The sequence below is a fragment of the Eutrigla gurnardus genome (assembly GCF_963514095.1).
Source record: "Eutrigla gurnardus genome assembly, chromosome: 14".
In the NCBI taxonomy this organism is placed as follows: Eukaryota; Metazoa; Chordata; class Actinopteri; order Perciformes; family Triglidae; genus Eutrigla; species Eutrigla gurnardus.
In genome coordinates, this window is record NC_139937.1 from 1,972,556 (window position 1) to 1,985,008 (window position 12,453).

At 44.6% G+C, this 12,453-nt stretch overlaps 3 protein-coding genes across 3 annotated transcripts in view; all 3 read left to right on the top strand.

Moving 5' to 3' along the window:
• Nucleotides 1-12,453, top strand: part of rbp5 (retinol binding protein 1a, cellular) — a 71,317-nt gene that overhangs the window by 21,048 nt on the left and 37,816 nt on the right. The window lies entirely within an intron of this gene.
• On the top strand, nt 496-5,978 carry c1r (complement component 1, r subcomponent). The gene is made up of 13 exons (XM_084027585.1): nt 496-644; nt 973-1,186; nt 2,137-2,320; nt 2,401-2,541; nt 2,698-2,903; nt 3,398-3,545; nt 3,659-3,777; nt 3,862-3,940; nt 4,080-4,214; nt 4,594-4,668; nt 4,757-4,962; nt 5,044-5,258; nt 5,525-5,978. The coding sequence occupies exons 1-13, from the start codon at nt 529-531 to the stop codon at nt 5,889-5,891; spliced, it is 2,205 nt and encodes a 734-aa protein (XP_083883711.1). The 5' UTR covers nt 496-528; the 3' UTR covers nt 5,892-5,978.
• tapbpl (TAP binding protein like) lies at nt 6,800-12,320 on the top strand. Its single transcript, XM_084026519.1, has 8 exons — nt 6,800-7,149; nt 7,865-8,077; nt 8,174-8,443; nt 8,544-8,744; nt 9,608-9,775; nt 9,856-9,959; nt 11,430-11,655; nt 11,768-12,320. Exons 1-8 carry the CDS (start codon nt 7,101-7,103, stop codon nt 11,833-11,835), a joined length of 1,299 nt encoding a protein of 432 aa, XP_083882645.1. The 5' UTR covers nt 6,800-7,100; the 3' UTR covers nt 11,836-12,320.

Below are 12,453 nucleotides of genomic sequence, written 5' to 3' on the forward strand. Positions count from 1 at the left end.
TTACTTATTTGCCTTGTATTTTTTTTGTTTCAGGAATTATTCCAATGTTTATGTATGTTTTGACTATAATTATGAGGCGGGACCATGATTTTTAAACCTCTTTGTAATCAATTTGATGGCAAAAAAGTACAACATACTCAAATAACTCCACAATATGCAGTGTCATGGCCTGGCAAGCAACAATCAGCTGCTTCAGTCAATGTTTTCATCCCTGTTTTCATCCATTCATGCTGAAAAGGTCTAATAGCGCCCTCTAGTGATAGAATGAGGATAATAGGCGAAGGAGAAAATATGGAACCTTAGGGCTAAAATAAATAAATAAAAGGTTTTTCTGAAACTATTCTCAAAAGATAATCTTAAAATAAAACCTGAGTCAGCGTTTCATTGGAGGTGTCTAGTTAACCAGATCATTCTCGTTTTTAGAGGAAATTGTTTTTCTGCATTTCAAAGTCAAGAGCTCAATTTATTTTGCCAAGACAAACAAGACTCATTCCTGGCATTAACGCGGTGAGTTGCTAAACGCTGGAAATGACAAGGATTGTGACATTAATGTTCCACTTGAATGTGAGACAGTTGCAGCAGTGGATCTGTTCACTCACGGCTATATCGTTTAATCCAGAGATGGGGTGGAATCGTATCATCTTGTAAGTTTGATGAACTTTAAAACACATTACCTGTTGGAATTAAACTGGTTTTGTCATGCATGTTTAGCTTGATTCCTTAATTCACAGAGATGCCTTACAAGTGTGGAGTCTTCTGTTCAAATACTAATATGGATGGCGAGGACTGCTGACTGTGATTTAGCTCTATATGCTGCCATAAACTAAAGCCTCAAATATATATTACGTGGCTGCAACTGTTGATTGTGTCACTGTGTCTGTCCTTTCTCTGTTTGCATTGACTTTGGACCAGCAGCTCAGATGACCACAGACTGATAAACAGATCGAACTCTCTCTGTCTGCACCTTTCCAGGTTTCTGTTTGTGTCCATGTACGAGTGCCGGTGGCTGCCCGATCCAGAGCCCCAGATGCACGGGTCGGTCCAGTCTCCCCAGTATCCTCAGCCTTACTCCTCCAACCTGCAGGAGCAGTGGGACCTGGCTGTGCCTGAGGGCTACCACATCCGAATCAGCTTCACGCACCTGGACATTGAGGCTTCTGCAGGCTGCTATTACGACGCCCTCACAGTCAGAGCCTTAATTCAACACATGTGAAATCCCAAACAAAAGAACCAGTGTTGCACCGTTTGAGTTCTGTGACTTGAGTTTTGAAAACCAGACTCTGGCTTGAATGTTGATGACTTTGCCTAGAACACATTCTCTTCCCACTACGTATACATCTCCATGTTCCGTGGTTATTGCCAAAATGTGCTTTTTTTTATATCCCACTATAACTAGTGGCTATTGCAAAATACCTCAGTTTTTCCTCCTTGCAGTGTTCTCCACTTGGTAGTAATCTGCCATGGAGGCTGCCGAGTGTTATTTTTGGAGGTTTTGTCTTGCTTGGCCACCAGTGTCTCACATGGAGGCTCAGCAACACATGCTCAGTCTTCTTGGGAGAAATAGTTCCTTGGTGGAGTCATATCGGTAACTCAGCCACTTGGAGGCAGTGTAATGAGTTGTAAACACAACAGTGCTAAATTAGTTGTGCTTCTGGCCGTCAGACCCGATGCATGTTAGTCCAATATTCAATCTACTTTTCATTGTTTTGGTCTCCTGATGGAAGTATCTGCCTCTTGGTCCATAGCGTACAATGGGTTACCAGAGCTGCTGCTGCAGTCCATCCATTGATCCGAGCAGTGAGAATGAACCCAGAGGGTAAACCAAAAATTAAAAGCTGAAAGATGCTAAAAACCTCCACGGAGCTGAGGGGAAGTGCAGAGTCGGGGGATAGCCTCTCTGGGTTTGTCAATATGACTGACCACTTTCATACACATAGGCATCTATTCCATGGTTATTATGACAATATTGATTATTTCAGCTTGACATGACACACAAACTCAAAGATAGAGTTTGGCTCAAGCTTTGGTGACTTCACTGGAACACTGCCATGAAATTGTGCTGCACTGTGTATTACACCCTCCCCAGACATTCTCCCTCATCATGATGAAGGTTGTCTCCCCTCTGTGACCCTGCAGGTTCTCTATGATGCAAAGATCCTGGGGAAGTTTTGTGGCCATGAGAACTCTGCTGATGGGCATCACCCAGGCAACCAGCCCATCCTGTCTCCAGGCAACAGACTCACCCTCATATTCAAGACAGACGACAGCAACCCAGAGCGCCATCAGAATGTGGGCTTCTCTGCTCACTACCAGGCAATAGGTGACATATTTATCTTCTGGCACTTCACTCTTCCACTACTGAATGACCTCCCACTAACCCAACATGCCACTCAATATCAGACATAGATGAGTGTTCTGCGCCAGAACCTGAAGATGGCTCAGGTCCACTCTGCTCTCAGATCTGCCTCAACACCCTTGGCTCATACCTCTGCTCCTGTCACCATGGCTATGAGCTCCGCCCAGACCAGCGCAGCTGTGTGTGTGAGTATTGTACAGATACACACTTGCACGTACTACTGCTATGAAAGGGGTGGGTGTTACTAGTTAGCTTGTAGCTAAGCAGCTGACAATGATGAAGCATGAAAGAAGCACCTGATTGAGTTGAACCTGAATGTTCCTGTACCGATATAATCCCAGTATCCTGCGGCGGTGGGATATTTGATGAGCCAGAGGGACATCTGTTCAGTCCAGGATTCCCTAGCCCCCCGTCTCATGCTGTGTCCTGTCAGTACATTATCTCTGTAGAGTCTGGCTTTACTGTCGCTCTGAACTTCACGGACGACTTCCACATCGAGAGTGTGGACACTGAGCACGGTCCAAACTGTCTCCATCATTGGTTGCAGGTAACAAGCAGCTATCTCTCTCTCTCTATATATATATATATAATATCTATCTATCTATCTATCTATCTATCTATCTATCTATCTATCTATCTATCTATCTATCTATCTATCTATCTATCTATCTATCTATCTATCTATCTATCTATCTATCTATCTATATATTATATATATATAATATAATAATAAATTGTGGGGTGGCTGTGGCTCAGAGGTAGAGCGAGTCGTCCTCCAATCAGAAGATTGGCGATTGAATCCAGGCTTCTCCAGACTGAACCCCCAAATTGTTGTGCCATCATTATGTGAATGTGTATGAATGAGGTAGATCCTGATGAGCAGGCGGCTCCTCTGCAATCAGTGTATGAATGTGTGTGTGAACGGGTAAAAAAGTGACTGAATGTAGTGTAAAGTGCCTTGAGTAGGTAGCTAGAAAAGCACTATATAAATGCAGGTCCATTTACCATTTAATGAGCTGTGCACAACTCTTGTATTTACAGGTGACCATTCCAGACAGAGAGCCCATAAAGCTGTGTGGTGGAGAGAGTCCAGGTCTGATAGCCACAAACTCCAACACTGTCAGACTGGACTACCACACTGATGATGAAGGCCTGAGCAAAGGCTGGAGCCTTGACTACAGCACATACAGTGAGGGAGAGAGGAATGAGAGGAGAGATAAGCAACTACCAGTTTGGTAACTATATATATGTATATATGACTGCGGCTGATGTCACGCGTCTGCTTGTCCGTGGTGTTTCCAGGAGTGAAGTGTCCGTTTCCTGGTAATGTGGCTAAAGGCAGGGTCACCCCCATCTTGACCGATTACTTCTACAGAGACTACATCTTTGTGCGCTGTGACCAAGGATACAAGCTGATGATGGTTGGAGGAAACTTTATTTCTTACAATGTGTGTCAATGTGTTTGCTGGTGTCTCATCAGTTCCTTGTGTGTGTGTGTGTGTCAGGGCGGTGAGGAGGTGGAGGGGTTCTCTACCATGTGCCAAAGCAATGCTCAGTGGCACCTCTCTCTGCCAGAATGCCACAGTATGTACATTAAAGCTTGGACTAAACACCTATTCTAAAACAAACTGACACTTTATTGTGATCAACTGCAAGCCAAGCTTTCTTGATGATTTCCTGTGTCACTGGCAAAATATTTGTGCTGGTTTTTGTTCTTCTACAGTAATCGATTGTGGAGAACCTGAAGCATTGCTGAATGGAGGGGTGACCTTCCTGTCTGGCTTTCAGAATCAGTATGGTTCTGTGGTTGAGTATCACTGTAATGAGCCCTTTTACTCTCTCTTTGGGGGCCTAAATGGTGAGATATGAACATATATTGTTCTATGATGTTCTGTTTCAGATTTTCCCTACCATTCCCACCAGCCATTGGTTTCCATTAGTAGTCTCTCATCGCGTGGTAATGCAGTTGAATGGAAACCGATGGAAGCCTGGCAGTACATTAAATACAAAACATATTTCAAACATGTTAACATGCATACATTTCTAAGGCACGGTATTATGAAAATGGTTGGCTGTGGTGTAATGTACAAACAGCGTTTCACTGCCCGATGATTGTGTTCAGAAGTGTGCTTCCTGTAGACACACCCACCAGTGATGTCACAGAGCACTGACACACCCTGGAGGGCACTCTTCCAGTACTCAAGTTTAAGATTAACGTCACACTCCCTTCCATGCAGTTGTCTTCACCTGTGAGGCCGACAGGAAGTGGAGATCCAACAACGATTTTGTGGTCAGTCCAACATGCATCCCAGGTAAATGAAACCCTGCAGAATTCATATATATCTTATAATGGTAACACCAACTTCACTATGAACTTGTGTGAAACTGTATTCCATTCAGTTTGTGGCAAGCCCACAAAGCTCATCTCCGCCTATCAGAGGATCATTGGAGGCAGCGAGGCTCCAGAGAATTCCATCCCCTGGCAAGTGATGCTGAGTGTGGACGGCCAAAGAGCAGGAGGCATGGTGATTGGAGACCGCTGGATAATGACTGCAGCCCATAATGTCATACAGAATGGAAATCCTGTAGCAAACGAGAGTTTACGGGTAAGTATGCTGCTAGGTGTTACCTGCCTCGCCTCCGACTTTGAATTGATGTTCATTTCCTTCTGTACTGTTCATTTATAGATCTACATGGGACTGACAGCCATTCAACCCTCGCTGGGCGCTTCTATGGGCGCTGCCTCCATCCACGTTCACCCTCTATACAGTAACCCCAACCATGCAGACTTCGACCACGACATCGCCTTGATCAAAATACAAGACCGTGTCACATTCAACTCATCTATTATGCCAATATGTCTGCCAGCAGGGGGCGCCATGTACGACACTGGCACAATGGGGTAATAGAACTGCAGGGTTTCATTATACAATGCCATATTCCATTTGATGTTATTTCCTTTTATAATTTATGAAATCAGCAATTACCAGCCACGGCTGCGATGCCATTGTTTTCATTGTGAATGTGTGTGTGTGTGTGTGTGTGTGTGTGTGTGATGGGTCTGGTCCAGGGAAGAGGCCGTCACCGTGGAACATATGAATCTTGTCCAGCTGCTAGACTGCTTTGCTTTCTAGTTCACCGTTACTGTGTCTTCTGCATATTTTTCAGACTGGTGTCAGGTTTTGGCGTAACAGAAAGTCACAACCGACGGATTTTAACTAATACGTTGAAGTACGTGCAGCTCCCTGTGGTGGATCAGGAGGTGTGCAGTAATTCAATCACTATTCTGAGGAGGCAAAGGGGCAACATACCAATTCTGACAAACAACATGTTCTGTGCGGGAGTGCCTGAAGGCGGGAAGGACTCCTGCCAGGGGGACAGCGGCGGACCCTACGCCTTGGTAGACAACGGTCGGTTCTGGGCTGCTGGGATTATCAGCTGGGGGGTTGACTGTGGACGGCAGGGGATGTATGGGGTCTACACCAGAGTCAACAACTATGTGGACTGGATCAACACGACTTTGCATGAGAACTGAAATGTACAGTAATTCATTACAACATGATGTGAAGGTGTAGAGGGAAAAAGTCAAAACAAGCACATACAATAAAAGAGATAGACTTTGTGCTGTGTTAATGCATTTATTGACTCATTAAAGACAGTGTGTAGGAATTACTCCCATCTAGTGGTGAAATTGTGTTTTGCATTCAGATGAAAAGTGTTCTCTAGGTTTGTTGTAACTCCGGTAGCCGTTATGTATCAAGAAGCTATGACAACATGTCGTCCAACACCACTTCACCAGTATTCTTTCAGGTGATGAGGTTGATACTTCAAATGTGTGTGAGAAGCCATAACTCCTCCTGCAAGATAGTGATTCATGTTGCCATGTTTTTATTGGTTTATTTGTGGTAGCCTTCCATTACTATGTCGTAGCCTATAGCATCAGCTGACAACTAGACACACAACAAACACAAACGAATGTGACTAAAGTGCTCATATTGCACTGCAACACTGGACGTCCACCACAGGTAAGGGGGGGTTTAGCTCAAGAGAGGTAGAGCGGGTTGGCTGGCAAACCGCAATCCCCGGCTCCTCCTAGCTGAGTGCCTGGGCTGCGTTCCAAAAACAGTTTGAGTCGCCCTTGCTCACTTGCCCTCAGCCCTTGCTATGACGTCACACGGAGGCCACTTCGAGGGCGGAGGGAAAGAGGGCGGAGGGGGAGTGAAAGAGGTAAATGGAACACACCTGCCCTCGTTCACTAACAGCCCAGACAATCATAGTCACACAGTCATAGGCTGTGATACATTACACATGATGTAGGCCCATAGTTAAAATGTCTCTTTTTGTAAACTAATTACAATGAAAGGCGGACGTTGCTACTTTTTCCCATGGTGACACATGACGCGCTCTCTGCGACTCTCTCATTGGACGACCTGCTCACTTTCACTTCTCTGCATTACGCGCATGATAAACCGATAAAGCGCGTTCTGTCTACCTTCATATTAAACTATTGTATTAGTATTATGATTATCAGTCTTATTGCTATTGTCCATGATAGATGGGATGAAGAAAGTGACTACGAAATCCAGGCGATGCAATGAGCTGTTGTGAGTTTATGAAATGAAAAGTGAAAGTGCGGCGGAGCGTTTGTGTCCTCGGGAGTCCATTTGATGAGTCCTGTGTTGTACTGACGGACGACGTCGCCTGAAACACTGTGCTTTAGAAAAGCCTGAAACGAGACGCCACGATGATGATCGAGGTGATCTTGTTGGGATCCTTCCTGACGCGCGTGTGTGGTAAGGAAATGAACATCGACACATGACGCAGTACTCCATCATGAACGGACCGTCAGAATGTGGAGCTCCGCGTTAGAGACGCGTTCACGGCGATATATCGAGCTCATTTTACTCGGTGAACTCCTGGAAAGTTTCCTGCAAAGAGCCGTGTCATGGCCACTAGTTAGAGGCAGCTGCCGTGTTCCTGGTGCCGCCTACACTTCCCATGAATGGACTCAAATGAACTGTCCATCTACGGGAGTTGGACCGGAATACTTCTGCATGGCAGCTCCGCCGAACGCACAAATACGAAATTTAGAGACTAAACAGTCATGAAACGATTATAAAAGAAAGCCGTTTAATCATACATGAATCGTGAATTAATATTTAAGGGGCCGTTTGTTTAATTCTCAGTCAAGTCTCTGTCAGAAAAACTCTTTCTTATCCATCCATTGTCTACCGCTTATCCTGTATTCAGGGGGGGGGGGGGGGGGTACCCTCTCGCTGTGAGGCTACAGTGCTACCCACTACACCACCGTGCAGCCCCTCTTTCTTATCATTTGTAACAAATAACTGCAGGAAAATGCACCATGGCTGCATGATGATTCTGTACATTCAATAACATGGATCCATTGATTGATTATGTTTCTAGCAGGCTTATGGTATTGGTTTACCCCATTGTGTTGGAAACAAAGGTTTTCAGTAAGTTCTCTGACTGTGTCCTCTTGTGTCCCAGCTGATGGGGTTGCAGATGTGGTCCTTTCCTGCACCCTGGTGGAGGAGGGAGTCAGATTTGGTGAAATGGGAGGCGGCACACACCTCACACGCACTCCAGCCACGCTTGTCTTAAGAGATGTCGCCATGCCTCCCGACGAATCACTGGAAACACTCACTCCTTTTGTCCCGCCTTCAGTCCCGGACCCAGACGCCATCCTGTTCGAAGCCAAAGGTTTCCCCGCCTCCTCTGTGTATATTGTTTGGTGTAATAGAAGTCACATGCTTGTGTTGATTCTGTTGAACTTCTCCTATCATCCCTCTGTGACAGTGTCATCACCTGAGATCCCCAATGCCCATGTGTTGCTCCACGCCGACTGCAATGAGCAGGAAGTGATGTGTGAAATAAGCCGTTACTCTCCTCATGCATCCCAGGAAAGTTCAGAACCAGCTTACTTCATGGTGTGCCTTAATGTGGAGGGAGCTGAGTTCAGCACGGCGTTGATTCTGCAGACTTTGGCGGTGGAGAAGGAGCAGTCGACCCTCATGCAAAACAAACTGGGTCTGCCTCTTGGCCCGTCAGGAACCCTTCTGACGGAGGGTGAGTTTAACATCCTACGTCATCTTCTCATTGAAATTGTTCCTATCGTTCCTATTCTCACTTCCTTTTCTCTGCTGTTGTCTTGCTTTCTGTCCCTCAGTGATATTCCTGGTGTTTTCCCACATAAAGTCTGTATCCGCCCCACTGAGAGGCGATGTCCTCCTCAACTGTGGCTTCAAGCAGCAGGAGATACCTTTGGCGCAGGAAGTAGGCGTTGAATGGCGTCTGCAGCACAGGGGGAAAGGGTGGAAAGTGTTCGAAATGAACACACATCTGGAAGATGCAGAAGGCAGCACAGTGGGTAAGTGTCCAGGGTTTGTCACTGCTTGTGGCTCTGAGAGTGACGGCACTGAGAATGTTGCAGGTGGTGCATTAGTGGCTTCAGCAGCGCGGACGTTCATGAATAAATAAGCGCAAATAGACTCTGAATGAGTCTGTTCTGGCATCAAACAGAAATACACTTCAAGTCAGGTTTGGCCATCTGGCCGACGTGCTTTTAGGGCCAACCGTCAACACCTTTTTGGTTTTTTGTCTAGTCCATGAACCGGCCCATAGAAGTGCTAGGCCTATGGCCCTTTGTTTTTTCAATTGACACTGGGCTGGTCCAAAACCCTTTAGTCAAGTAGGAGATGGTATACATATTCAGGGGAGCGCAAAGACGGGTGGTATTTGTGATCTTATGTGGTGGGCTGGTCTGGCCAAAATACCAGGGCCGATTTTTGGTCTCAGTCCGTCCCGGCTTCAAGTTTACATACTCATAGTATACAGACATGCCAACCATTGGTCTAACACTGAGTCAATGCATCAGAATGAGAAAAAAACATTTCAAATTCTGTAGTTTCAAATATTTTACATGAATTATCATGATAATACATCACAAAACCAGCTGTCACATCACAAGACCTAACTGATGAGGTAACCGAGACAACTAGAGTTACTAGTATTTACTATTTCTAGTCTCATCTTATCAGTAACTTTATCAATAACTTTATGAATGAATTCCTTTTCACATGATACATCATGGTGATAAACAGCTAGTGCAGTATCTAAGTATCTCTCATATCATTGTGACAAATGAAAGGCTCTCTTGGTCAAAAGTTCCAGAACAAGCAAGTATGATGATCATGAGATTCAGTTGTCTATTCCTGTGTCCTTTGCTTTCAGTGCACGCAGAAAGGATGGGATCCAGCATGGATGCCTCCCAGGTTGTTAGCGAGGGCAACGCCTCTGTGACGCTGACCAAGCTGAAGGTTTTGGACGAGGGGACCTACATCTGCACCGTCAGAGTTGGTCTCTTCCACGCCCAGCAGCTCACTCATCTCAAGGTTATTCGTAAGTTACACCCTGATCTCTCAATTCAATAAAGTCCACTGAATGTCTTTCATTTCATCCTCCGTTTCTCTTTGTTTCAGAACCGCCTCATGTTTCCCTCTCAGAGGAGAAATTGGTTTTGAAGACAAAGTCCCCCCAGACCCTGAGCTGCCACTGTAATAAATACTATCCATTGGATGCTCAGGTCTGTAACTAGCTGTTTATCAACACACTTTTCTGCCACTGAACTTGGCAACTTGGCATGACATTAAATCCAAGGATACTCTAGCAATTCATTTATTGATAACACCACAAAGCCTGAGTGGATCATACATGTAGAGATAGGAAATACTTCAACCTGGCTGACGATGGCCACCAGACATTGAGCTTAAAGAAAGGGTGTGTAGGATTTAGGGAAATTGGAAATAATAATATTCATAAACAACCTGATTGTTGTGTTATTGTTGCCATTAGGAAGCAGGTCTTCTTCATAGATGTTGCAACTCCGTTTTTCTACAGAAGCCCAGAATGGACAAACCAAACACCTTAGCATAGGGGTCTCAAACTGGCGGCCCGCGGGCCACATCTGGCCCATCCCCCTCTCCATCCGGCCCACTACGGATGTCAAAAATATTTTTACGATTTTACGTTAAATTATTTTATTATTTTATAGTTATTTCATATCAATTTAAACTACCCCTTGTAATAAAACCCAATTATTTGTTTAAAAAAGTGAAATAAAAAGTATTTGTTTATGCAATACAATGTCAAAGGTCAGAGGTCGTGGTGCTGCATGTCCTTGACAAAGGACGTGTCTTTTAAAGATGTGTCTTTCCCAGCAGAAAAGAAAGGTGGGCTGGGAACACACACTGTTTCAACAAAGATGGACAGTGTTTTGTTGTGGAGTTCAGTGGAAATGCTACGTTCCTGATATGAAAACATCAAACGTCATTACTGGTCTAAACAAGGAGAGCAGGATGAGAAGTAGAAGGCAGAGGAGAATGTTGGAACTCCTATGAGATGCGCTTGGAAAGTGAGGGGTGAGCGGCGGTGTATTCAGTTGGATGCAGTCTGAGATTTCACCACTAGATGTCACTAAACCCTACACACTGCTCCTTTAAGTGTAATGGATTGTCCATAATCAAAAAGTCACTGATGCATCTTAGGGATGTAATGTGCAGGAGAAGAGAAGAAATAATGGCTCCTGCTTCCTCGCTTGCTCTTGTAAAAAAAAAAAGACCTGTCTATCTGTACAGCCCAATATTTTAAAATTAAAATAAAAAAATACATTTCTAGCAAAACCAAGCAAACTGAATAAATAACGACCAAAAGAAAATACAACATATAAAATGAAGCAAATATCTATAGCAACACTCAAAACAAATATTAATAATTATTAATGAAATAACAAAGAAATAAATATCTCAACATATTTGATGAGATTTTAATGTGGGTGGATTAGACTCAGACTGCATATAAGAAGTGGATGTGGTCAACGTGACGTCCCCCATTAGTTTGTGGACTCCGGTTTTGAAGCCTCAAGTTTGATGCTTTGGCTGTTGCCATCTTGGCTCTTTGGAAACAGAAGGGACATCGGTGGAGCTAAGTACAACTGAACACTGAATACATTGAAATTTGAATTGATTGTAAGGACATTGCTTGGTCTTCCTTTCAGATGGAGTGGTTATCCCTCTCTCCGACAGACACAGAGGCCACAGTGCTTCCAGACCAGGGCTCTCTGTCCAGCCATCGACAGCATGGTGACGGGACTTACTCCCTGTCATCTCACCTCTCTGTGCCCTCTAGCGTCCCCCCTGGGACTCAAATCACCTGCAGGGTGTCCCACCCAGCCCTGGACGCTCCTCTCTCTGTCAGCGTGGTGGTAGAAAGTCCAGAACCAGGTATTAACTTCAACATTTGACTGTATGTCTCAAGCGTGTTCACATGCTCTACATACCGTATACAGTATTGTGTACTCTCTTAATCCTGGTCTCTGTGTCTTTCACTCTACAGGATCCTATTGGTGGGTTCTGGGTTTCCTGATCATCACTGTACTTTTCTTCTACCAGCTCATGAGATAAACGATATGTTGCAGTAGAATAATCCTTGACTTCAAACCAAAGTGGCATCATGACTTTTCGTAAATATACACGCCACTGCCTGTGGCGTGTTATCTGTACGCAATTCGAGCTATCCGCGTGTATGTGTACGTTCTGAGCGAAATGACCCATCACATCCGTGTGTATATAAACGCCCTTTAAGGTAAGGGTTAGGGTAAGGGTTCGGCGTTGATAAACACGCGAAAAGGCGATTGTGCATAGTGATAACACGCCATAATGGCATACGAGTTGGCGTGTCATACATACGCCGATTCATGAGATCAGTCTGCTTCAAACTGAGCCGAGAGACTTGTCTTGTGTCATTTGTGAGTGTGTAAGTTATTACTGAGTTCAGCTGTCGCCGGCTTTTATTCTACAATTATTCTCGACTCCTACTGAACCAAAGAGTGCAACTTTTGCAAAAAACTGTATTTTACTGTCAAGCTGTATAAAACGTTTGCTTCGTCGATTTGCGTATGAGTATTTTTTGTTTACTTATGTTTCAAGTTTCTCAAGTTTGGCAAGATCTGAAAGGTTAACGGGTAAAAGGCCTTTCCTTTATTTAACACAGCTGTTTTTATTGCGTGTGTTTGAGTGTGA

Excerpts from the sequence above, each read along its gene's own strand:
- c1r (XM_084027585.1), top strand. The coding sequence starts at position 529 with ATGACAAGGATTGTGACATTAATGTTCCACTTGAATGTGAGACAGTTG. Across the intron at positions 3,941-4,079 it reads CTCTCTGCCAGAATGCCACA|TAATCGATTGTGGAGAACCT; the intron begins GTATGTACATTA and ends GTTCTTCTACAG. Across the intron at positions 4,963-5,043 it reads TAGCAAACGAGAGTTTACGG|ATCTACATGGGACTGACAGC; the intron begins GTAAGTATGCTG and ends GTTCATTTATAG.
- tapbpl (XM_084026519.1), top strand. The coding sequence starts at position 7,101 with ATGATGATCGAGGTGATCTTGTTGGGATCCTTCCTGACGCGCGTGTGT. Across the intron at positions 8,078-8,173 it reads CATCCTGTTCGAAGCCAAAG|TGTCATCACCTGAGATCCCC; the intron begins GTTTCCCCGCCT and ends CCTCTGTGACAG. Across the intron at positions 11,656-11,767 it reads GGTAGAAAGTCCAGAACCAG|GATCCTATTGGTGGGTTCTG; the intron begins GTATTAACTTCA and ends TTCACTCTACAG.